The sequence below is a fragment of the Plecotus auritus genome (assembly GCF_963455305.1).
Source record: "Plecotus auritus genome assembly, chromosome: 14".
NCBI classification, from domain to species: domain Eukaryota; kingdom Metazoa; phylum Chordata; class Mammalia; order Chiroptera; family Vespertilionidae; genus Plecotus; species Plecotus auritus.
The window spans coordinates 1,129,245-1,154,583 of NC_137780.1; the positions used below are offsets into that span (position 1 = coordinate 1,129,245).

The 25,339-nt window shown below is 56.5% G+C and overlaps 1 protein-coding gene across 1 annotated transcript in view; it reads left to right on the plus strand.

Annotated features, from left to right (window-relative positions):
• Positions 1-3,586: 3,586 nt before the first annotated feature.
• KIF14 (kinesin family member 14) overlaps positions 3,587-25,339 on the plus strand; it is a gene marked incomplete at both ends in the record, with an annotated part of 28,239 nt that continues 6,486 nt past the window's right edge. The window contains 22 exons of the mRNA XM_080651066.1: positions 3,587-3,839; positions 4,689-5,241; positions 6,709-6,963; positions 8,432-8,519; positions 9,088-9,186; positions 10,101-10,153; positions 10,627-10,657; positions 11,111-11,218; positions 12,427-12,543; positions 12,910-13,025; positions 13,643-13,815; positions 14,680-14,827; positions 15,090-15,153; positions 15,441-15,625; positions 16,811-16,913; positions 18,539-18,699; positions 19,017-19,164; positions 19,601-19,753; positions 20,636-20,762; positions 22,079-22,172; positions 22,446-22,578; positions 25,069-25,163. Of these exons, the coding sequence (XP_080507192.1) occupies positions 3,587-3,839; positions 4,689-5,241; positions 6,709-6,963; positions 8,432-8,519; positions 9,088-9,186; positions 10,101-10,153; positions 10,627-10,657; positions 11,111-11,218; positions 12,427-12,543; positions 12,910-13,025; positions 13,643-13,815; positions 14,680-14,827; positions 15,090-15,153; positions 15,441-15,625; positions 16,811-16,913; positions 18,539-18,699; positions 19,017-19,164; positions 19,601-19,753; positions 20,636-20,762; positions 22,079-22,172; positions 22,446-22,578; positions 25,069-25,163 (3,257 nt within the window). The remainder of the gene's footprint in view (positions 3,840-4,688; positions 5,242-6,708; positions 6,964-8,431; positions 8,520-9,087; positions 9,187-10,100; positions 10,154-10,626; positions 10,658-11,110; positions 11,219-12,426; positions 12,544-12,909; positions 13,026-13,642; positions 13,816-14,679; positions 14,828-15,089; positions 15,154-15,440; positions 15,626-16,810; positions 16,914-18,538; positions 18,700-19,016; positions 19,165-19,600; positions 19,754-20,635; positions 20,763-22,078; positions 22,173-22,445; positions 22,579-25,068; positions 25,164-25,339) is intronic.

Sequence of the window (25,339 nt, forward strand, 5' to 3'; positions counted from 1 at the left end):
GTTTTCTTTTTTTAAACTCTTTATTTTAAAATATATTTTATTGATTTTTTTTACAGAGAGGAAGGGAGAGGGATAGAGAGTTAGAAACATTGATGAGAGAGAAACATCGATCAGCCGCCTCCTGCACACCTCCTACTGGGGATGTGCCCGCAACCAAGGTACATGCCCTTGACCGAATTCAAACCCGGGACCCTTGAGTCCGCAGGCCGATGCTCTATCCACTGAGCCAAACTGGTCAGGGCGAGGTAAAGTGATTTTAGCGATACGTAGATTTTTGTTTTGTTTTCTTTTTTTAAACTCTTTATTTTAAAATATATTTTATTGATTTTTTTTACAGAGAGGAAGGGAGAGGGATAGAGAGTTAGAAACATTGATGAGAGAGAAACATCGATCAGCCGCCTCCTGCACACCTCCCACTGGGGATGTGCCCGCAACCAAGGTACATGCCCTTGACCGGAATCGAACCTGGGACCCTTCAGTCCGCAGGCCGACGCTCTATCTACTGAGCCAAACCGGTTAGGGCTGTTACGTTTTTCTAAAAATATTTTTATTGATTTCAGAGAGGAAGGAGAGGGGGAGAGAGATAGAAACATCCACGATGAGAGAGAATCATGGATCGGCTGCCTCCTGCACGCCCTGTTGTGGAGTAAACGCGAGTGAACGACCCCTGGAGTCCAGACCCAATTAAAATGTAGGGAGCCTTTATTAGCCGGCTGGCGACTGCTCTGCCTTTCTCCACGCAGGGAGTCCAGAGAGCAGCCCCGACCCTTTGTGCAGGACCGCTTTTAAGCACATTTACCACATCCTGTTTTTGCAGAGCAGGCAATTTAAGACAAAACAGCTTTTCATGTCAGGGTCATGTTATCGATGACCATGTTATTTACATGATCACCCTGTTCTTCAGAAAGCTGACAGTGTTCTATCTTGCAAGGCTGTTTTGTGAGGTGCAGCTACTCTCTGACAGCCCCACCCTGGGGATGGAACCCCACAACCCCCGGACCTGTGCCCTGGACCGGGAATCGAACCCTGACCTCCTGGTTCCTAGGTCGACGCTCACCCACTGAGCCACACGGGCCGGGCACCACAAGCAGGTGTTATCACTCCTTCAAGGAACTGCTGCTTTAAGGAGTCCAACCTGGAACAGGTTTGAAAATGTGGGAACAGCTGCTGTCCTGGCCGTGGGGCCTGAATGCGAGAAGAGAGCGGAGCAGGCGCGGGCGCCACGGCCCCGTGGTGAAGCGTCTAGGGCCGTGGTCGGCAAACTGCGGCTCTTTGGCCCCTTGAGTGTGGCTCTTGCCCAAAATACCACGGGCCTGGGCGAGTCTATTTGGAAGAAGTGGCGTTAGAAGAAGTTTAAGTTAAAAAACATTGGCTCTCCAAAGCGATTTCCATCGTGGTCCTGTTGATATTTGGCTCTGTTGACTGATGAGTTTGCCGACCACTGAAGGGCATTCTCTCCTCGTTGGGCTCTGAGAGTTGTTCCCGTTTGGGATTTTCAGAATTAAGGGAAACAAACCCCAGGTCCATCTCGGATCTCCGCGCTCTGCATCCGAAATACTAGAAAGGCGCAGCGATGACCAACTTGGGGACAAACGGCCCCTTTGACGGTGGACAGACTCTGCGCTCACTCTGACGATGGACAAGTGTCCCTGTCCCAGGGGCGCCAGGGCCCGGCGGGTCCAGCGTTCAGATTCCCGGAGACCCAGCCACCGGCGCTTCCGGGGGGGGGGGGGGGGGGGGCGGGAGGAAGCAAAGGCGTGGCGCCGACGCGACGATCAGCAGCCAATAAGAAGGCGGGGCCGGCGTGATGTCAGGGCAAATCGTAGTGCAACGTCCAGCAAGCCAATCCGATTGCCACATCTCGCAGCCAATTAGAAGGCGGCGCCGACGCGGCTTAATACGCTAATCATAACGCGACGCCCAGCAGCCAATCAGAACGCGGCTTCCGGTAGCCAATCAGAAGGTGGCGCGCCCATTCAAATTGTGGGCACTGGGCAAGCGGACGGTGAGTGTCGCGGGCACAGTGTCGGGCCTTCTCCGCGGTGGGGGGCGTGCGAGGTGGGGGTGCCGCGTGTGGGGGGTGCGGCCCTGAGGGGTGCGGTCGTGGGGGTGCTGCCCTGAGGGGTGCGGTCGTGGGGGTGCTGCCCTGGGGGGTGCGGTCGTGGGGGTGCGGGCGGTGGTCTCGGCTCAGGGCCTCCTCGGAGTCCAGGGAAGGAAGGAAGGAAGGAAGGGAGGGAGCAAGGACGGGCCCGGCGGCCGGACCTCAGGCTCCGGTCCAGTCTCTCCGCCCAGCGGCGGCGTGAGGAGGTCCCTTCGCGGTGCCGCCCTCGCAGTGACCAGCTAAGCCCAGAATCGCGGGGACGCTGGGGAAGGGCGGGGACTTCTCTCCCTCGGGTTCGTGCCCGTCTGATGGAGAACTTGCCCAAACGTCCCACCTACGGGTGGGAGCCGCGAAGAGGGTTCAGCTGCGGCGGAATTGCTTGCCTTTCCATGTATCTGCCGAGGAGGAAGGTTGCCTGGAGATGCTTATGTCCAGGGTGTGGTTTACTTAGAACTTGAGAAAGACTTCCTTAAAAATGAACTTCTGGTGTTTTTGTTCTTTTTTTTTTTTAAAGTTTTTATTTTTATTGATTTCAGAGAGGAAGGGAGAAGGAGAGGGAGAGAAACATCAGTGATGAGAGAATCATTGATTGGCTGCCTCCCCTACTGGGGATTAAGGCTGCAACCCGGGCATGTGACCTCCTGGTTCATAGGTTGATTGATGTTCATAGGCTACCTCTTCCTTATCTGAACCCGGCCGGAATGTCCTGTATGTTGAACATTTCCAGCCTGTAGGCCATTTTTAATTTTTTTTTTCATATTTGTTGACCGGTAGTCTTGTTAGGATTTTGACCGATTCAGCCTCTGTGGCCTGAAATAATTCTGTCCATATCCCACTAGGCATTCCTGTTTGTCCTAGTAACATCTCTTCAACATTTATTATGAAAATGCTTCTCAGTCTTTGACTGAGGTGCCAGGGTTTCCTTTAATCCCCCCTCCCTGCTCCCCAAACTGGGGGGACTTTAAAAAACAACAAAAAACACTTTGCTGACATGTACTTTTTACATCTTTTAAGTCACTTGGCACCTTTGATCTGATATAAGGGTGATGTGTTTATTCCTTCTGGGCCAGTGGTCGGCAAACTCATTAGTCAACGGAGCGGCAAACCGCGGCTCGCGAGCCCCATGTGGCTGTTCTAGACTAAGGAACTAAGAATAGGGGTCTTGTCTTGGAATCCGGAGGATTTGCGTAATGGGCATGTAATAAGCATTTGTGAGGTAATGACCATAAGCTCTTTGAGGGCGGAGATTTGTCTGAGCTGCTTGGAAACGGTTCTGAGCTGGACACTGAAATTTATTCTCATGTATTCTCATGTCATCAAAGGTTCTCATGTCTTTGAAGCCTGTTTGTGGTCTGTGCAATCTAATTTTTTTTTTTGTAACTTAACAGATACTTTTGGAAACGGATGGGCTGGACGTCAAAGGAGCATCCAGAGAAGAGCGTAGAGGCTTCAACAACATCCTTTTAAGAGTAACTCGCTGCCGCAATGTCAGTCTACACGGCACACCGAGGGAACAGCGGCGGCCTCCCCGGGGCTCCTGATTCCCAGAGGGGCTCTTCACCGCACGGCCTCGGCCTCGGGAGCAGCCTGAAGCAGCCTTCCGGCTCGGACGTGTCCGAACGTGAAAACGACGACCCGTTCCTGAGCTCCGCAAGGAAACTCAGGGACATAAATAGCACTTACGTTATTTCCGCCTGTAAGACATCTGGAGATACGCCGCTTACCCCCAACCCTGCAGGTAGACTGACCCTTCAGAGGAGAGTTCCAAGAAACAAAGAATCATCGTTGCTTGGGAGTGAGGTGGGAGAGTCATCCGAAAGGAAGACAGAAACACGTCTTAGGTTACAACGTTGCGTTCAAGCAGGTTCTGTGGACAGGCAGGCAACAGCTGGAGCAGATTCTGTGGGCAGGCGGACAACAGCTGGAGCAGATTCTGTGGACAGGCAGGCAACAGCTGGAGCAGATTCCGTGGACAGGCAGGCAACAGCTGGAGCAGATTCTGTGGACAGGCGGACAGCAGCTGGAGCAGATTCCGTGGACAGGCAGGCAACAGCTGGAGCAGATTCTGTGGACAGGCGGACAGCAGCTGGAGCAGATTCCGTGGACAGGCGGACAACAGCTGGAACAGATTCTGTGGACAGGCAGGCAACAGCTGGAGCAGATTCTGTGGACAGGCGGACAGCAGCTGGAGCAGATTCCGTGGACAGGCAGACAACAGCTGGAGCAGGTTCCGTGGACAGGCGGACAGCAGCTGGAGCAGATTCTGTGGACAGGCGGACAGCAGCTGGAGCAGATTCCGTGGACAGGCGGACAGCAGCTGGAGCTGGTTCCGGTGACAGGCGGACAGGAGCTGAAGCAGGTTCCGTGGACAGGCAGACAACAGCTGGAGCAGGTTCCGTGGACAGGCGGACAGGAGCTGAAGCAGGTTCCGTGGACAGGCAGACAGCAGCTGGAGCAGATTCAAGGACACACAGTGTGGGAGGTGCTGCCGCAAGTGATGGTGCCTCACGGGACACCAGTAGGAGCGTACGGATCGTCAACAACGAGGAAAACTCCCGCGTTGCATCTTCTGCATCCTCAACGGAAGACAGCGACGCTGGGCTGGTGGCCGATGAAAAAGACGGGGGAGCATTTTCCGCCCTCAGGGGAGCCCATGACGGCGAGACACACGGGTACTTCAGTCATAGCACGCCCATCCGTTCCCGGGCTGAGGAGGCTCGACCCGGACACTCGGCCTCGAAACCCGAGCAGAGCACGTTGGACGTCAGAGGGTGGGGAACAGGAAACTTGCATCACACAAGTCTTGGGAAGGATGTTGCGAAAAACACGAATAAGTTTGAAAGCTTAGGAAAAGGGACGCCTGTGAGACGCATTGCAGAGCACACGTGGACCCCACGGCGTGGCACGCCTCAGCCTCGGAGCGCGGCGATGTCCACCCTGAAGCCCAGGACGCCCAGCTCCCAAGGTCAACAGAAGCCAAAACGCTCCCTTTTCGCAAACAAAGGGGAAGGGTCACACGAACATACGCTCCCTCCCAAGGCGGAGGCTGCGGCTCAGAGCACCTCCCCACAGAGGGACTCCTTAAAAGTGGAGAACAGTCAGGTGATGGTGGCAGTCCGAGTGAGGCCTTTCAGCAAGAGGTAGGTCACCCCTCTGGAACCGAAGGCGGGGCTGGTGGCGCGGAACACGCCGGGTTCCGCCTTCGGAAAGTCCCGGTGCTCATGCGACTCACACTTGTCGGTGACATTTTCTTTTCTTTTCTTTCCTTTCCTTTCCTTTCCTTTCCTTTCCTTTTCTTTTCTTTTCTTTTCTTTTCTTTTCTTTTCTTTTCTTTTCTTTTTCTTTTTCTTTTTTTTTTTTTAATATATTTTATTGATATGTTACAGAGAGGAAGGGAGAGGGCCAGAGAGCTAGAAACATCGATGAGAGAGAAACATCGATAAGCTGCCTCCTGCACACCTCCCACTGGGGATGTGCCCGCCACCAAGGTACATGCCCTTGACCGGAATCGAACCCGGGACCCTTGAGTCCGCAGGCCGACGCTCTATCCACGGAGCCAAACCGGTTTCGGCTCTTTTCTTTTCTTTTCTTTTCTTTTCTGTTTCTTTTCTTTTCTTTTCTTTTCTTTTCTTTTCTTTTCTTTTCTTTTCTTTTTACTTTTCTTTTGGTGACGTCTTTATAGAGAGAGCTTGGCTTGAGTTGTAGTGCGTCGATTATTTTAGGGAATCAGCCGTGTCCCAGGGATGGGCTGGGTGGTTTCCAGGATAAATTCTGATCTGAAGCAGAGTTGGGGGCGAAAAGGGATATCGAGGGCCAGACCAGGACCTAGTGCTTCCCGCAGATCGGGAGCCAGTGAGAGATTCCCACCAGGTCTGAGGTGGACGTGAAGGTCCGAGGCTCCGAGGGAGGGGCCTGGGGGGCAGGAGGGGCCGGGGGGCAGGGGGAGCCAGGGACGGTCAGCCAGGCTTGCTGGAGTCCCATGTGCACACCTCGCCAGCTTTCTGCAGACTCGTGCCTCCGAAGTTTGTTTATAAAGCACGGCAAGTACGTTCCCAGGTTTGAACTGAAGCGGACAGGTAGACCACAGCGAGCAGGAAGAGGGAGAGATCCAGAGGCAAAGGGAAAAGATGGAAAATGGCGTACGAGGAGGGTCCACTTTCCGGGCGAGAAACCGGAGCTCCGTCTTCCCTGGAGCGGAGGCAGCAGCCCCGGGAACTGTGTTTCGGGAACACGTTATAATTGTGCCTGCTGCTCTGCATTTTCTTTCCTTTTTTTTTTTTAATGTTTTTATTGCTTTCAGAGAGGAAGGGAGAGGGAGAGAGAGAGACACATCCATGGTGAGAGAGAATCATGGATCGGCTGCCTCCTGCACACCCCACCCTGGGGATCGAGCCCACAACCCGGGCGTGTGCCCTGACCGGGAATCGAACCACAACCTCCTGGTTCAGAGGTTGACGTTCAACCAATGAGCCACGGCCGTTATCTTTTCCACATAAAATTGAAACATCATCCCGCCCGGAGGGGTGTTATATTCGACTAGTTGTGAGGTCTTCATACTCAGAACATCGGCGGTAACTTGACCTTCTTCTTTGTGCTCCTTCTCGAAGAGAGAAGGACGAGAACGCGGCCCAGGTGGTCTTCCTGGACGGGGAGGAAATCGCCGTGCGACACCCGGACCTGAGACAGGCGTACAGTTTCCTCTACGACGTCTCCTTCTGGTCCTTTGACGAGTGCCACCCGCGCTACGCCGGCCAGGCCGCGGTGTACGAGACGCTGGCGGCACCACTCCTGGCCCGCGCCTTGGAGGGCTACAACGCCTGCCTCTTCGCTTACGGGCAGACGGGCTCCGGGAAGTCGTACACGTGAGTGTCGCTGCAGACGTGGCTCTGGGGGTGCGGGTTGTGTGTGTGTGTGTGTGTGTGTGTGTGTCTTTCGTGGGAAGCGGCCTGTCTTGATTGGCGGCACACAGTTCTGAGACCACAGGGATCCGGGCTCAGGTCTGCTCCGTGTGCATGCCAGTCCTGCACCCTTGGTCCAGCAGCTTAACCTCTAGGCTTCAGTTTATGCCCAAGAGTCGTTGACCTTTTTGAGTGACACTGGCCTCATTTTACTGTAAAGCAAGCATGTCAAACTCAGGCTGACGCGGGCCAAATAAGGTTGAAGTGTACGAGGGCCGCAAAAAAACAAAAGCTTAACTGTTCATGGAAGTGTGGGTTTATTTCGATAGAGACCACGCTGAATACAAAGGGCTGAAACAAATGAGTCATCGCTAACATAAAATAATAGACCGTTTTAATAAAAATGAATTTTGCTTGAACATTAACTTACCAGACACTGAATAATAAAGGTAACGCAAATAAATCTATTTTTCTTGTTCTCCGAAAGCAAAATATTTCCGGTTGCGCACACCAAACAAGTCAGTCCAAGACTAATGCCGTGGCCATCGGCTGCTAAACCATCCGCTGCTGGTATTGGTGGAGAGAAATGGCGCGCCTGCGCGTAAGGGAACTGAATGCAACAAGATGACCGTCGTCAGTCATTAGCGAACGTTGTAGTTTGTTATTAATAATTATAACAGGATATTGTAAAAATTAAGTTACGAAATTTTTATTAGAACGTTTGTTGCATACCGTTCTATCGGCTGGGCCGCGAAAATATTCGTTGTGGGCCGCGTGCGGCCTGTGGGCCATGAGTTTGACATGCCTGCATTAGGGGGAAGGCCCGGAGGTAAGGGGGGGGCGGGGGAGGACCCCGCATCGTCCTGCAGCTGGGGGCTCCCCGAGCCACGTGGCCTGCGCTTCCCACCAAGCAGCCTGCCTGCTGTGCCCACTGCACTGTCCCTGCCAGAGCCCCGGGTGTGGGTGGGGGGGGGGACAGGGCGGAGGCACAGACACCGGGATGGGTCTCCCTGAGCCCGGCAGGGAGAGGTCTACGGGGTCTCCCTGCGGGGGCACAGGGCTCAGCTGTTCCCAGAACCAGGTCAAAGCCCCAAAGGAGGGGCAAGGAGGGTCCATGTCCTGGGGCTGCTGCTCCCATGACGACAGACGGGCCTAAACCAACAGGAGCGCGTGCTCTCCCCGTTCTGGGGCCACAACCTGAAATCAGGGTGTCCGGGGCTGTGCTCCCTCAGAGGGCTCCAGCGGAGGGTCCTTCCTGCCTCTTCAGCTTCTGGGGGCTCCTGGCCGCCTCCCTTCGATCTTCACGCGGCCCCTCCAGCGTGTTCACTCAGCTTCACCCCCTTATTCACGTGCCCACTCGGGGTGATCACGTGGCCCCGCCCCCCAACAGAGTTTTGAAGACCTGCTTAGTCTTACTTCCCCTCTTCGCTAGGATGATGGGATTCGGTGAAGAACCGGGCATCATCCCGAGGTTCTGCGAAGACCTTTTTGCTCAAGTGGCCAGAAACCAAACCCAGGAGGTGGGTGCCCTGGGTCTGCAGGCCTCCGTCAGGCTGGAGGGGAGCCAGAGCGGGCTGACGTCAGAGTCGGGGCCCCCAGAGGGAGACGGGGTCCCCAGAGGGAGACGGGGCCCTCATTTCTCGGGGCGCAGTGGAGGGCAAGGGCGGTGCGGGCCCGGAGTCCATTTCTCCTGGCGATGGCGGAGGAGGGCGGGGCATCCCAGACAGAGGGCGTGGCATCCAGGCGGAGGGCGGGGCATCCAGGTGGAGGGCGGGGCATCCCAGGCGGAGGGCGGGGCATCCCAGGCGGAGGGCGGGGCATCCCAGGCGGAGGGCGGGGCATCCCAGACAGAGGGCGGGGCATCCAGGCGGAGGGCGGGGCACCCCAGGAGGAAGGCAGCGGGTGCAGCCATTGGAAAGCGACTACGTGGGAGCAGTGGGGTCTGTAAACTGTTTGCTCTGCTCTAAGCCGGAGCCGGAGGGTGGAGGGTGGAGGGTGGAGGGTGGCAGGAGGCCCCTGTCAGACGCCGTTTGCAGACCACGCGAGGCTTTAGGAGGGAGGTTGCAGGCTGAGCTTCTCTCCCACCAGGTCAGGTATCACCTGGAAATGAGCTTCTTTGAAGTTTATAACGAAAAAATCCACGACCTGCTGGTGGGCAGAGGGGGAAGCAGGCAGCGGAAGCAGCCGGTAAGACGGAAGCGTTTGTTGCTCGTTCCTGATGTCTGTTTTTATAACTGCCTGCGGGTCTCCAGGTGGCATGGAGGACTAGCGTGCTTCCTGGAATGCTGGTGTATAATAGCAGGTGCCTGGGAGCTACGGTTTAACTACTGTTACTTAGTAAGTAAAAGCTGAGCGTTATCGCCAGTGGAAATGAAGGGAGTTACTAAACGGAACCTTTTTATTTTAAGCAAGTGTCAGGTAAAAGATGTTTGTTCCAGGATATAGTTGGACCACGGAAACCCTCAATCCCAAAACGTCTGTCAAGCTAAAAAGCAGTAGAAGCTCACAAAAATTGTATTGTTATCATAGCAATGTTCTCCACTGGATTATTTGGCAAATTGATATCCTGTAGACAATATTTCCTGTGAAGTAGGACATTTGACCAATACATAAGGTTTTTATTTTATTTTTTTTATTTTTTACTCTCCTACCCCACCCCACTCCATTCCAAATACATAAGCTTTTTAAAAAATGCTGTTAGAATTTAAAGTTTTTTAAATTTTTTTTATTATTTATTGATTTATTTATTAGACTATATTTTCATTGATTTCAGAGAGGAAGGGCGAGGGAGAGAGAGAGAGAAACATCAATGATGAGAGAGATTCACTGATTGGCTGCCCCCTGCACGCCCCCCACTGGGGATCGAACCATGACCTCTGGGTTCATAGGTCGACACTCAGCCTCTGAGCCACAGCAGCCTGGCTTGAGGCGGCTTTAATGCCTCACAGGTTGGTTTCTGTGGGAACCTTGCAGTTCATTCCTGGGTAAAGTGAAGACAGATGTCTTGACCTTAAACTCAGAGTGTAGGGAAAAGCCACCGAGAATCGCCTTTGCACGGACCCCCTGCCGTGCGCTGACCACCACTCCTGCTTGCTTCACAGCTGAGGGTCCGGGAGCACCCCGTCTCTGGGCCGTATGTCGAAGCTCTGGCCGTGTAAGTACCGTGTCCGCTGCGTGTTCTCCTGTTTGTCTGTACCTTTCCTTTCCCAGCACCCGTGGGGCCTGGCGCAGACGATGAATTACACCGAGTAGGAAATACTTGTTCTCCCTTCTGTCCCCTCTCCCGCTGATGTTTGTTTGTATCTGCTCCTTAAGCCGCCGGGGGAGGAGGTGTAAGATGAGTTCATGGGAAGAGTTTCTGTTTTTTAAAATATTTTTTTTATCAGTTTCGGAGGGGAAGGGAGAGGGGGAGAGAGAGAGAAACATCAGTGATGAGAGAGGATCATGGATCTGCTGCCTCCTGACACTGATCCAGCCCACACCCCGGGCCTATGCCCTGAGTGGGACGGGAACTGTGAATGTTGTCATGGAAACGGTGGATGTTGTCACGTGAAAGGCCTCAGTGATTCCCTACTTCCTGTGCGAGAACAAGCGCGTTACTGACTTGGTCTTTTCCCTTCCCACCAGGAATGCTGTCGGTTCTTACTCGGACATCCAGGTAAGAGGGTTTGTATTCACCTTCTTCCCCCTGGATAGTGACCGTGGCCATGAGCATCTGAGAAGATCCGCCTTAATTGCTGGTCGCAGGAAGAAACCGTTAATCTTGTTCATGTGTCACGAGCAGATTTCGTTTGTTGAACTTTATTCAAGAGAATTTCTCTTCTGAACTAAAAATAAGTCACGTCAGCGTAGAGTTATAGAAGCTGCCTTTTAAAGTTCTTATTTCCCAGGAAGACCTACGTAAGACCACAACAAAGACTTAAAAAAAAAGTTACTATTTCCCGACTCAGATATCAGAGGCAGACAACAGGACAGCGGGCGTACAGATGACGGCACGATAAACATTGACTAGTGGTTTCCTTGTATGAACTGACGAACGTGGGGTCCCGGGAGGTGCGGGTGAGCTCGCCGCCGTGGCCGCCGCCCGCAGCCTGGCCTCTCTCCCCTGCAGGGCTGGCTGCAGCTGGGCAGCAAGCAGCGGGCCACGGCGGCCACCGGCATGAACGACAAGAGCTCCCGCTCGCACTCGGTGCTCACGCTGCTGATGACCCGCACCCAGGTGGGACCCGCGTCACGCGTCGCCTGCTTCCTGTCTTCCCTTTCAGTCAGAGGTCAAAGGACATCCGTGTAGATACCTGACATCGTTGGGTTTCAGCAGATATACTCAACGGCTGTAGGTTTTTCTCACTGTTTTAAAAACCAATAGTATCTATCATGAACTGACCACGACATCACGGATGGCGTATCAACAGGTGACACGTTCTCAGAAATGCGTGGCGATGATCGTGCCGTATTTGGAAAACCCCATCAGACAGTAAAAGGTTTCTTATAAGTCAGCTATAGGGCCCGTGGCTCCCATAACGCCGCTCTGCACCTTTGGTGACCGTGTTTCCGTTGTGTGACAGCTCCGCTCGAGCAAGTTCACAAGCTCTGCAGCAAGTTCACGCGACGGCCAGTCTCTGCAAAATATTTCTCACGGCCGCCCGGCGTTCCTTTGACTCGACTTCCCCGAGTCTTTACCGTTGGACGTTGATGTTGCTTTTGGTCCAAGAGCTGTGTTTGTTTTTTCGTGAGAGAGAGAGAGAGAGAGAGAGAGAGAGGGGACCATGAGTGTGTTGTCTCGCTTGCTGATGCAGTCACTGGTTGATTCTTGTATGTGCTCTGACGGGGATGGAACCCGCAGCCTTGGTGTCTGGGGACGATGCTCTAACCACCTGACTACCCGGCCAGGGCTCCACTGCTGCTTTAAACCCGTGGTTCATCCCTTCATGCTGGGATGAACAGCACTCCACACGTGATTAAGCTTCGTATCTGCTCATGGTTGTTTCCTTACAGGGGTGGGCAAACTTTTTGACTCGAGGGCCACCATGGGTTCTTAAACTGGACCGGAGGGCCGGAACAAAAGCATGGCTGGAGTGTTTGTGTGAACTAATATAAATTCAAAGTAAAGGAGCGGAGGGGAGAGCAAGAGAACCGGATAGAACAGCCGAATCCGGCCCGTGGGCCGTAGTTTGCCCACGGCCGCTAGAAGCTGTGGCTTTCTATCCCTTTCCAGCCGTTTCTCTCATTTGTGGCACAGTCCGCGCATTGCTCAGCGTGTTCCCGCCTGTGAGTTACCCGAGATCGCAGGGCCAAGGCGGGGTCGCTCGGCTTCACAGACAAGCGAGGGGCCTGTGTCCTCCTCACAGCTTCCCCTCCCGCAGACTCCCCCCGGGGGCGAGTCACACGGGACTGACGCCCTGTCACTTTAACCCCCTTTGGCTGCAGACGGAGCTGGTGGACGGGGAGGAGCACGACCACGCGGTGACCAGCCGCATCAGCCTGGTGGACCTGGCGGGCAGTGAGCGCCAAGGGCCGGCCGGCACCAGCGGGCAGCAGCTGAGGGTGACCGGGCGGGGCTTGCTCCCGGGGGGCGGGGCTTGCGCCAAGGGGCGGGGCTTGCGCCAAGGGGCGGGGCTTGCGCCAAGGGGCGGGGCTTGCGCCAAGGGGCGGGGCTTGCTCCCGGGCCTTATATTTAGGAGGTGATGAGGGAGACGTGCTGAACAACATCAGGAAACCTCTCCACATGCAGCTCACAGACTGCACAGCTGGGGGGGGGGTGCAGAGGCCCCGCTTTTTGGCTGTGCTCACTCTCCAGTAACGTTAGGAAGTTGGGGGCCACGAGAAAGCTGGCAGCTTGTGGAAGAGAGTGTGGCGTCGCCCTATTCTGGGCAGCCATCTGACCTTAACGCGGGTCTCTCTCGCGCACAGGAAGGCGTGAGCATCAACAAGTCCCTGCTGACCCTGGGCAAGGTCATCTCCACGCTGGCGGAGCACGGGGGCCGCAGGAGAGCCTTTATTCCGTACCGGGAGTCGGTCCTGACGTGGCAAGTGTCTTTCGAACTTTATTTTTTAAAATTGTTTTTATATAAATATTTTTATTGATTTCAGAGAGGAAGGGAGAGAGAGAGAGAGAAACATCCGTGATGAGAGAGGATCATGGACCGGCTGCCTCCTGCACGCCCCACACTGGGGACGGAGCCTGCAACCGGGGCCTGTGCCCTTGACCGGGAGTCGAACCCGGGACCCTTCGGTCCGCAGGCCGGCGCTCTCTCCGCTGAGCCAGGGCCCCTCGTTTTCAGCACTTGTTGAGCTCCTCCCCGCTCCGTAGGTCGCGGTGGCCCCGGAATTGGGGTGACCGAGCGTGGAGTGTCCTCCCCACAGCGGCGGGTGCGGGGGGAGAGGTAGCCTAGGAGACGCCTGGGAGTTGAGCGTGTTTTGAGGCCTGTGCCAGGGCTGTTGCTTCTGAAACAAGAGAAACTCAGAGAGAACAGCGTCCATGACGGGGAAGCACAGCGGCAGGCTGGGGAGGGCCGGCGGAGGGAGACCGCGCCCTGCGCCCTGCGCCCCTCTCCGTGCGGTCCGCCCGGTGCGGCGGGGCGATGGCTGCTGTGGGCTGTGGCCGAGGCTGACCCTGCCCCCGCCCCCGCCCCCGCCCTCGCAGGCTGCTGAAGGAAAGCCTGGGCGGCAACTCCAAGACGGCCATGATCGCCACGGTGAGCCCGGCGGCCAGCAGCCTGGAGGAGACGCTGAGCACCCTGCGCTACGCCCGCCAGGCGCGCAGCATCGTCAACGTGGCCCGGGTCAACGAGGACAGGAGCGCCCAGCTCATCCGCGGTGAGCGCCCCCCCCCCCCCCCCCCCCCGCGCCGTCGGGGCGACGGACAGACAGACGGACGGACATGGGCGACTTCAGAATTACTTCCGGGCCCCCTTGATAATGACCTTGGCCGTCACCTGCAGTGGTGGAGGGCAGCGCAGGGACCCGGGAGGGAGCGTGAGCGGTGAGGGGCCACCTCCCGGGCCTCAGTGCTCGGCCGTGGTCACCTCCCGGGCCTCAGTGCTCGGCCGTGGCCACCTCCCGGGCCTCAGTGCTCGGCCGCGGCCACCTCCCGGGCCTCAGTGCTCGGCCGCGGCCACCTCCCGGGCCTCAGTGCCCGGCCGTGGCCACCTCCCGGGCCTCAGTGCCCGGCCGTGGCCACCTCCCGGGCCTCAGTGCCCGGCCGTGGCAGTAGCAGGAGGGGAGGAGGTACCGGGGTGGCCTCACAGGGGCGAGCTGCTCTGTCTCGGTCCATCCTCCTGGGTCCCTCACACAGGCGACCTTTCTCGTGAAAATCACTGTGTGCTTCCAGCTTGCAAACCTTAGCTCTGTCCCGCAGGTCCTTGTAGGTTTGCCGAGGGTGGTCCCACGTCTGTCTGTCCCAGTGGGAGCCGTAGCACCCCCTCTTCAGGGCTCCCGCTTGGACAACACGCCATCCTCCGGGGAGGGGGGGGGCAGAGTCATTAACGCAGGAGCGCTTCCGGTCAGGGCCAGGGGAGGGAGGCGTGGAGGTACCCGAGGGCCAGTGGCCTTGATTCTGCAAAGATCCCCGTCCACTTGGGAAGATTTAAAACTCCCAAGGGCCCTGGGAATCGGAGGGCCACGCTGACCTCTGGCGGAGATGATTCCGTATCAATCGTGCGTCTGCTTGTAAATATTTAGAATTGAAAGCAGAAATTGAGAAGCTGAAAGCTGCTCAAAGAAGCCGTCAGAATATCGATCCCGAGCGGTACCGGCTCTGTCGGCAGGAGATCACATCCTTACGAATGAAGCTGCACGAGCAGGAGCGGGCCATGGTGGCGATGCAGAGGTGGGGGCCGAGGAGCGGGGCAGGACCCCGGCTGCAGGGCCAGGGGCTCTGGCGGGGGGGCGGGGTCAGATGGGTGGGCGGGGCCTGGATGATGCAGCCTCGCTCTTCCTGCCCCCCCTCCCCCCCAGGTGTGCCCCTCCCAGCCCCAGGCCATCTCGTTTAATCCCAAGGGGTTTCCTAATCTTTGTTGTTTGTCTGTTGATTGTTAACCATATATATGTGTATGTACTTTTAACCATGAATTCTGTGTGTTTTTGGAAAGAGCGTGGAAGGAAAAATTTGAACAGGCTGAAAAAAGAAAACATCACGAAATCAAGGAGTTACAGGTAGGCGTCAGAGAAGGGCGCCGGCAAAACCCAGATTAAACTTCGAGTACGCGCTGTCCCTGTAGGAAGCAGGGCCCTTAAAGAGGGTTAGTGTAAAGGCCTGTGGAGGTCAGGGTGGCGCTTGGAGTGTGAGGGGCATCGGGGCGGCGCTGGGACGTGGCACGGAGAAATTAACGACCTCGGCTGAGAGCCGTTGGGTAGAGAGAAACCTTTCGCCGGGACCGCTCATTGCAAGCGCATCTCAGCGTCGCGCTGTGGCCACGAGTCTTTTCTCCCTCCGGCTTCAGAAAGCAGGGATCACCTTCCAAGTGGACAACCGCCTGCCGAACCTGGTCAACCTGAGCGAGGACCCGCAGCTGTCGGAGACGCTGCTGTACGTGATCCGGGAGGGCACCACCGCCGTCGGGAAGCGCGGCCCCACCTCCAGCCCCGACATCCAGCTGTCCGGGGTGCTGGTGGCCGACGAGCACTGGTAGGTCAGCCTTCTCCGAAACGAGGGCCCCTGGCTGTTGTCTGCGGGTGACCGATCCGTTCGCAGGAGGCACACGTGTGCCCTGAATTCTTGGCGTGATGCTTCCAGTGCATCTTACCAGGAGGAGCGACACGGGTGTTCCGTGATCATACGGACTCGCACATTTGCGGGGTCAGCCTCTCCCTCCTTTTCTATCCTATTAGTCCAAAGACGACGCGCACTCTGGGTTTCTTTCCAGTTCCCTGGATAGAAAGGTGCTTTTAAAAAATGTACATATTTGTATGGATGTCAGAGAGGAAGGGAGGGGGGAGAGAGAGAGCAACGTCCATGATGAGAGAGACGCACCATCAGCTGCCTCCTGCACGCACCACACTGGGGATGGAGCCCGCAACCCGGGCCTGTGCCCTGACCGGGAATTGAACTGTGACCTCCTGGTTCACAGGTCGATGCTCAACCACGGAGCCACGCCGGTCGGGTCAGCCAGGGGCTTTTATCTCCCCGCTCCCCCCACTCTCATGCCAGGAAACCGTCCCTTATCTGTCCCACTGTCACACAAACCCGGAGCGTTAGGAAAGCTAACCACAAGAACACGGTACATCTGTTCCATTTAGAGGCAAGCCACGATCAATAGTGTACTATTCTTTTCTTCTTTTTTTTTTTTTTTTAATATATTTTATTGATTTTTTTACAGAGGGGAAGGGACAGGGATAGAGAGCTAGAAACATCGATGAGAGAGAAACATCAATCAGTTGCCTCCTGCACACCTCCTACTGGGGATGTGCCCGCAACCAAGGTACATGCTCTCGACCAGAATCGAACCCGGGACCCTTCAGTCCGCAGGCTAACGCTCCATCCACTGAGCAAACCGGTCAGGGCTGTACTATTCTCTTCATTGGATTTTTCTCTGTTTTCTTTGGGGGGGAGGGGCACTTTTTCAAAAGCCGTTGTGACCAAAATACCCACAATGCACATCTTCCTCCCTGCGGAGGGTGCGCTTGCTGGGGGCCAGGCTTTTGCACCGAGACCCCAAGTCTGGTTGGAGGCAAGTGAGAGAATCTTGTTATTGTCACGCGTTGATCTGCACCTTCGCCCCAAAGGCGTGACCCCGACACGTCGGCTTGTCCCGTGTCACCTCTTCCTGCCGTCCTCTGTCCCGTAGCGGTGACTGTGTCTCCCTCCCCACAGCACCATCAGCAACGTCGACGGGACCGTGAGCATCGCCCCCGTCGGGGAAGCCAGGACATACGTGAACGGGAAACACGTGTTGGGCCCCACCGTGCTGCACCATGTAAGCGGGCGCCGTTAGCGGGCGAAGGCGTTCGGCCCCGGCCGGGCCGTTCATGTATCTGCGTTTCCGTTTGAAAACCCCGTTTCCTGTTCGTTCATTCACCGCCTCCTTTTGTGCAAAGACAAGAGCTGTGACCGCGGGGACCAGACGAGCTGTCCACAGTCCTCATCATGGTGGCCCCAGGCTGGCGGGTGGCGCCCTGGCCCTGCCCTTTGCCCTTTGAAAAGCTGGTGAATGGGCTGGCTGTGCATTGCCCAGGCCCGGGCACAGAGAGAGCACCGTGAGGATCATCCCGGGGAACGGGCACGGGCACCCCACGACGCAGGCTCACTGCCTACGCACCTGAGTGTCAGGGGAAGCGATTCATGTGCAGGTCTTTTTTTTTCTTTAATATATTTTTATTGACTTCAGAGAGGAAGGGAGAGGGAGAGAGAGAGAAACATCAGTGATGAGAGAGAATCATGGATCAGCTGCCTCCTGCACGCTCCCCACTGGGGATGGACCCCCCAACCCGGCCATGTGCCCTGACCGGGAATTGAACCCTGACCTCCTGGGTCATAGGTCGACGCTCCACCCCTGAGCCACGCCGGCCGGGCTTTTCTGTTTGTGTGTGTGTGTGTGTGTGTGTGTGTGTGTGTGTGTGTCTGTCCAGTGTGTGTGTCCAGTGTGTGTGTGTGTCTGTCCAGTGTGTGTGTCCAGTGTGTGTGTCCGTGTGTCCAGTGTGTGTATGTGTGTCTGTGTGTCCAGTGTGTGTATGTCTGTGTGTCCGTGTGTCCAGTGTGTGTGTGTGTGTGTGTGTGTCCGTGTGTCCAGTGTGTGTGTGTGTGTCTGTCTGTCCAGTGTGTGTATGTGTGTCTGTGTGTCCGTGTGTCCAGTGTGTGTGTGTGTGTGTGTGTGTCCAGTGTGTGTGTGTGTGTGTGTGTCCAGTGTGTGTGTGTGTGTGTGTCCAGTGTGTGTGTGTGTGTGTCTGTCTGTCTGTCCAGTGTGTGTGTCCGTGTGTGTGTGTGTCCGTGTGTCCAGTGTGTGTGTGTGTGTGTGTCCAGTGTGTGTGTCTGTGTCTGTGTGTGTGTGTCCGTGTGTGTGTCTGTCTGTCTGTCCAGTGTGTGTGTGTGTGTGTGTGTGTCCGTGTGTCCAGTGTGTGTGTGTGTCCAGTGTGTGTGTGTGTGTGTGTGTCCAGTGTGTGTGTGTGTGTGTGTGTGTGTCCAGTGTGTGTGTCCAGTGTGTGTGTGTGTGTGTGTGTCCAGTGTGTGTGTCCAGTGTGTGTGTGTGTGTGTGTGTCTGTCTGTCTGTCTGTCTGTCCAGTGTGTGTGTCCAGTGTGTGTGTGTGTGTGTGTGTGTGTCCGTGTGTCCGTGTGTCCAGTGCCTAACAGTGTCCGCCAGGAGAGCTCCCGGAACGCCCTCGTTAAGTCTGTGCTCCGGGCTCCTCATTCCTGAAGTCGGCCGCAGCGTGTCTCGGGGGTGGTTGTGACACGTCCAGGAAGTGACACGTGCAGACTGTTCCAGGCCGTTCCCTGACCCGGGTTTCTCGTTAATAACACGGACCGAGCTGAGCTGCTGAGCCGGGGTCTGTCCCGGGCGCCTGCTCGGTCCGGACTCGCCTGCAGCGGTCGCCGTGTGTGCTGCAGGGCGACCGCGTGGTGCTCGGGGGCGACCATTACTTCCGGTTTAACCACCCGGCGGAGGTCCGGAGCGGCGAGAGGCCGCCCGGGGGAGGCGCCCCGGCCAGCGAGAGCCCGAAGGACTTTGAATTCGCCAAGAACGAGTGGCTCGCAGCCCAGCGATCACAGTGAGTGTTGTGGGTCTGAAGCGGTGAGTTTGCGGGGCGGAGGGCTGCAGGGGGAGGACCCCCGGAGGGGAGTTTGGAGATTTAAGTTTTTGTTTAATGGGAAACATTTTAACACGACCCAGAGCTGCTGTGGTTATGACCTCTAACCACGATGCCGTGCACCTGAGGCTAAAACAGAATCCCGGGGAATGTAAACTGTGATGGAAAACAGCCCAGCCCTGGCCGGTGTGGTTCAGGGGGTAGAGCCTCGGCCTGCGGACGGAAGGGTCCCGGGTCCGATTCCCGGGTTCGATACCGCGGGTGTTGGTGCTTTGCAGGCTGGAGGCGGAGATCCAGGAGGCGCAGCTGAGGGCGAAGCAGGAGATGCTCCAGGGCATCCAGGTCGCCAAGGAGGTGGCGGAGCAGGAGCTGTCCTCGCAGAGAGCCACCTTCGAGGGCAGGATCGAGGCCCTGCAGGCCGAGCTGGTACGGGCGGGCGGGCCGGCCTTCCCCTCCCCCCTCCCCCACCCCTCCACCCCGCGTCCTTTCCTGGACGGCACGGTGGACTGGTGGCTGCCGGGGACCAGACCAGAAGCCGCTCCTGCCGAGTGTTGGCTCTGGTCTGACCCCTGCTGGGCACTCCCGGGAGCCCCCTTGTCCACCTGCTGATCCGAACACTGCTGTTCCAAACACCCCGTGACGCCCTCGCGAGGGGCTGGGCCGTCGATGGGGAGGTCACGGGGCCCTCCAGCCGCGTGAGCGGGGCTCCCGGGCCTGTGAGGCAGGGGCGCTCCAGGCCAGGCCTTCTCCCAGCGCGTCCGTCTCCTGCTCCGCTGAAAGGCGGGGCCTTCTGTGCGTTCGGGGGAGCTGGAGAAGTGCTTGTACGTTTGCTCTGGTTTTTTATTATTATTTTTCTTTAAAGAAAGAAGAGTCTCAGCAGAAGAAGCTGCAGGAGATGAGTAACCAGAAGGCACATCTCCGGATCGAGGAGCTGGAGAGGGCGAAGCAGCGGCTGGAGCAGGAGGTACAGGCCAACCGGAGGCGCCTGCAGCTGGAGAGGCTGGCGGCCCAGCAGGTGACTCTCCCAGCTTCGCGCAGGGCTGTCGGGGAGAAGCGGGGCTGTGGGTGGAAAAGCGGGGCTGTCGGGGAGAAGCAGGGCTGTCGGGGAGAAGCGGGTCTGTGGGTGGAGAAGCGGGGCTGTCGGGGAGAAGCGGGGCTGTGGGTGGAGAAGCGGGGCTATTCGGGGAGAAGCGGGGCTTGGGGGGAGAAGCGGGGCTATTCGGGGAGAAGCGGGGCTGGCGGGGGAGAAACGGGGCTGTTCGGGGAGAAGCAGGGCTGTGGGGGAGAAACGGGGCTGTTCGGGGAGAAGCAGGGCTGTGGGGGAGAAGGGGGGCTTAATGTCACACCATCACTCTCAGGGCCATTTTATTTCTCTTTCCCAAGATTGTGGTGGGGGTGGGGGTGGGGGTGGGAGCAAACACCCCAGTGGCCCCAGGTGTGGACACGCGGTGACATGGTGGTCATTCCTTAGGGGTCAGCTCTGGACACCGAGGGCCCAGACGTGAGGGTGTTAGGAGGAAGGGAGCTGCTTAAGTCTTGGAAACGGCACTGGTCGGCCGTCACGGGCCGATTTGTGTCCAGTGAGGTCTCGGCGGTCACTGAGCGTCGGCTGCTTTGAGCGCTGTCTTTGTTGTTGTTTTTAACTTCCTGTCAGCGGAAGGAGAGTCACCTGTGTCATCAGAACCCTAGTGACGGTGTTGTGGAAGGCAGGCATTCCGTAGAGACGTTTCGTAAATCCCCGTAGCTTCCTGTGCCGACTGAACACGCCCTGCAGGCGACCTGTAGTGGCAGCGTGTTCGCGGCCCACACGCTCCGTAACCTCTCTCCCCGCATGCACACCCGCTCCGTAACCTCTCTCCCCGCATGCACACGCGTGGCCCCGCCATGCACGGCCCAGGCCTTGGAAGACCACAGCGTCCGCCACACGAGGATCCTGGAGGCTCTGGAAGCCGAGAAGCAGAAAATCGCTCGGGAGGTGCAGGCGCTGCAGCAGCACCAGGGCCGCAGGGACCAGGCTCCCGCGGGTGAGTGCGCGACGGCGGCGTCCGCGCTTCCGGCCCCCTCAGTGCCCAGAGCTGTGCTCGCAGCACGGGCCGGCGGAGAGCTCCTCAGACGTCACCCTCACCGCTGTGACGCGGGTTAGAGCCGCTCGTCTTACTTTATTTTTTCAGAGAGAATGGGAGGGAGGGAGGGAGGGAGGGAGGGAGACAGACAGACAGGGAGAGACACATCGATTGGTTGCTCCCACACATGCCACGACCAGGTCTGGGGATCGAACCTGCAACCAGGTACATGCCCTTGACCCGGAATTGAACCCCCACGACCCTTTGGTGGGAGGGTCGACACTCTAACCACTGAGCCTCACCTGCCAGGCCTAAATCATGAAGCAAATGACTTTCCCAGGCATGTCTTCCCCGGGGGGTACTGCTAGAGTGTGTGTGCGTGTGGTGTGTCTGTATGCATGTGTGCGTGTGCACAGACTCTCCCGTGTGCTCGCTTCCAGTCCCGACGAGCTGTGTGTACTTGTGTGTGTGTGTGTGTGTGCATGTGCACTGACTCCCCCGTGTGCTTGCTTCCAGTCCCGACGAGCTGTGTGTACTTGTGTGTGTGCGTGTGTGTGTGCACTGACTCCCCCGTGTGCTTGCTTCCAGTCCCGACGAGCTGTGTGTACTTGTGTGTGTGTGTGTGTGCATGCATGCATGTGTGTGTGCATGTGCACTGACTCCCCCGTGTGCTCGCTTCCAGTCCCGACGAGCTGTGTGTACTTGTGTGTGTGTGTGTGCATGCATGCATGTGTGTGTGCATGTGCACTGACTCCCCCGTGTGCTCGCTTCCAGTCCCGACGAGCTGTGTGCTTGTGTGTGTGTGTGTGTGTGTGTGCATGCATGCATGTGTGTGTGCGTGTGCACTGAGTCCCCCGTGTGCTCGCTTCCAGTCCCGACGAGCTGTGTACTTGTGTGTGTGTGTGTGCGTGTGTGTGTGTGCATGCATGCATGTGTGTGTGCGTGCGCACTGACTCCCCCGTGTGCTCGCTTCCAGTCCCGACGAGCTGTGTGTGCTTGTGGGTGTGCGTGTGGGTGTGCGTGTGGTGTGTCTGTATGCATGTGTGTGTGTGCTGACTCTCCCGTGTGCTTGCTTTCAGTCCCGATGAGCTGTGTGTGTGTGTGTGCTTGTGTGTGTGCGTGTGCATGTGTGTGTGCCTGTGTATCTGTATGCATGTGTGTGCGCTGACTCTCCCGTGTGCTTGCTTTCAGTCCTGATGAGCTCTGTGTGTGCGTGTGTGTGCATGCATGCATGTGTGTGTGCATGTGCACTGACTCCCCCGTGTGCTCGCTTCCAGTCCCGACGAGCTGGGGCTCCCTGAAGCTCTCGCTCATGATCCAGGAGGCCAACGCCCTCAGCGGCCGCTCTCAGAGGCAGTACGTGTTTGGCAGGTGAGTCCTTGGTGGCCGGGTTGGAAAGCAGCTCTTGGTTTAAAGCAGGGATCGTCTCCGCATCCCTTTTTAGGAATGAGGACAACTGTTGTAGTTTCTCTGCAGACAGCACAGCACACCCCGCACACGGTGGTCACCGTCACAAACATGCCTCACCCGGCGGGTTTCCTCCCGGGCCCAGTGTTTGAGGAAGTGCCTCTACCTCAGAAAGCTCTACGTGTACGTGACGGGCACGTGTGTCTTAAGATGACGTTTCCCTCTGGTGTGTTTCAGACACGAGGCGCCGGACAGAGGGGGTGGCCCTGGCCCCCGGGTCCGGGTGCGGAACCTGCGGCTCGGCGTGTCCACACTGTGGAGCCTGGAGAAGTTCGAGTCCAAGCTGGCGGCCCTGAAGGAGCTCGATGAGGTGCACACGCTATGACGCGCTCTCTGCACTGTTTTAGAAAATACGTTTTTATTGATCCCAGAGAGGAAGGGAGAGGGAGAGAGAGAGAAACATCCATGATGAGAGAGAATCATGGATCGGCTGCCTCCTGCACGCCCCACACCGGGGATGGAGCCCATAACCCGGGCATGTGCCCCAACCGGGGAATCGAACCCTGACCTCCTGGTTCATAGGGCAACTCTCAGCGACTGAGCCACACCAGCTGGACCATACTTGTTAGTTTTTTAAATATATTTTATTGGTTTTTTACAGAGAGGAAGGGAGAGGGAGAAAGAGCTAGAAACATCGATGAGAGAGAAACATCGATCAGCTGCCTCCTGCACACCCCCCACTGGGGATGTGCCCGCAACCAGGGTATGTGCCCGCAACCAGGGTACATGCCCTTGACCGGAATCAAACCCGGGACCCCTTAGTCTGCAGGCTGACTCTCTATCCACTGAGCCATACCGGCCAGGCATTGTTTCTAATATCTTTTTGTCTTCTGAAATCATACCCCAAATAGGAATTTTTTTACTCACACTTGGATGTTCTCACAAGTTGCTTACCAGAAATATTGCCACTCGCCCATGTCCGCAGTTTGCTTTCACTGGTATTTAGTAACCGGCGAGTGGCAGGGTTTGACTGTTTCCTTGCGGGAAAAGTGTGTAGTCATCCTAGGAAATCAACATGAAACAGAGGAAAGCCCACGAGAGGGAAGGCCATCGTGGATGAATCGAGGTCAGTGCACGCGGGCGCCGGTTCTCCGGGAAGGGGTCCCGGATTCGAGGTGAGGGCGGCATCGAAACAGACGACAAGGCCCTTTAAGACCGCCTTACACGTGAAGCTGTGCCGATAAACGTCATTTTCCCAGAAGAAATTCTTTCTAGTAAAAGAAAAACTATGGAAGCTGAGTGAGGAACCAGCAATCCACCGGGAAGTTAGTCAACAAGCTAGCCTCGCCTCAAAGAATAAAAATAAAGAGGGGGGGAGGCGCGGCAAAAAGAGGTGCGGATGGATCCCAGGCGGTTTCATGAGGAAGCGCTCTCGAACCTCCAAACAGACAAATCCCGTGAACGGCCCCAGAGCAGGGAGAAAGACAGGCGTCCCAGCTGCCTTCCGATGCTCGAACGATTGATTAAAATCAACCGAAAACCACAAAACCGGAAACGATGCTTCAGAAGAGAACCACAAGCCAATCTCAGTGCGATCGCAGCCATGCAAGCCCCGGATGCAGTGCTAATGAGTCAAACCCACACAGACACTCAGAGCCCTCGCACCGGGCCCAGGCGGGGTCAGGCCCGGGGCCACGGCGTGTTCACCACAGAAGACGCACAGCCCGGAGGAGTCGGAGCAGCACGCCGACGGGTTCCCTCGGCGTGACGGGCTGCGAGGGGTCGTGCTTTCTTTGTGTTGACACGTGTCAGTAATTTCCAGATGTTCTACGTGGATGTGAATCGCATCTGTAATCAGGCCACCAATGACCGCACGGAGGTCATTCGATCCTCCTTACCTTGACGTTAAAACCTGGGCGGGGAGTTGCCCTTATTATTGAACTTCCTCTTTTCAACTGTTCACTGTACGGCTCTTTTTTAAAAAATATATATTTTTATTGATTTCAGAGAGGGAGGGAGGGGGAGAGAGAGAGAGAGAAACATCCATGAGGAGAGAGAATCCTGAATCGAATCGGCTGCCTCCTGCACGCCCCACACTGGGGATCGAGCCCGCAACCCGATGTGTGCTCTGACCTGGAATCGAACCGTGACCTCCCGGTTCGTAGGTCGACGCTCAACCCCTGAGCCACGCCGGCCGGGTGACCCTGCAGCATTCTTTACTCATTCCTCCGTATAATTGTACCGTTTCCAAGTCAAGTGCTCTGTAGCGTGTTGTTAGAACTTGGTCAATGGAGTTGAAATATAGGCGACCATCACGATCAGTATGTTCCACGAGTCAGTGACTGAGTTAACATCAGACTTCATTTCTCCCCCGAGGGTTTCCCCCTGTGGGTTTCTACTCCCGTCCACTCCGAGTCCTCGAGGGACCCTGTCGCTTTCACCTGCAGGTCTCGTTTCACGTCATTCCCAGCCCAGGTGCTCGATTTTCCATTTCACCACGAATGTGATTTTTTTTAGACTTCTGTCAGATGGTCTGTAAGCTTGCTAACTTTCATTTAAAATGTAACCACGGCCCTAGCCGGTGTGGCTCAGTGGATAGAGCGTCGGCCTGCGGACTGAAGGGTCCTGGGTTCGATTCCGGTCAAGGGCACACGCCCAGGTTGCGGGCTCCATCCCCAGTGGGAGGTGAGCAGGAGGCAGCCGATCAAATGATTCTCTCTCATCACTGATGTTTCTCTCTCCCTCTGCCTTCCTCTCTGAAATCCAATAAAAATATACATTAAAAAATTAATAAAAAGTAAAACGTAACCACGTATTTAAGTTCATAACAAACAGAAACCATCTGTTTTATTTTCCCCAGAGTAACTGCAAGTGCGAGGACCTCTTCTGTGACCCCGAGGACGAGTGGGAGCCTGACCTCACGGACGCGCCCGCCCCCTCGCTCTCCAGGAGGAGGTAGGCCGCCTGTTCCGGGCTGGCTTGCTCCGCGTGCGCGTCTGTGTCGCTTCCTTATTTTTCATTTCATTTCATTTTACGTTTTTGGTTCAATCCTCACCCGAGGATATTTTTCCCATTGGTTTTTAAAGAGTAGAAGGGAGGAGGAGAGAGACACGGAGAGAGAAGCATCGAGG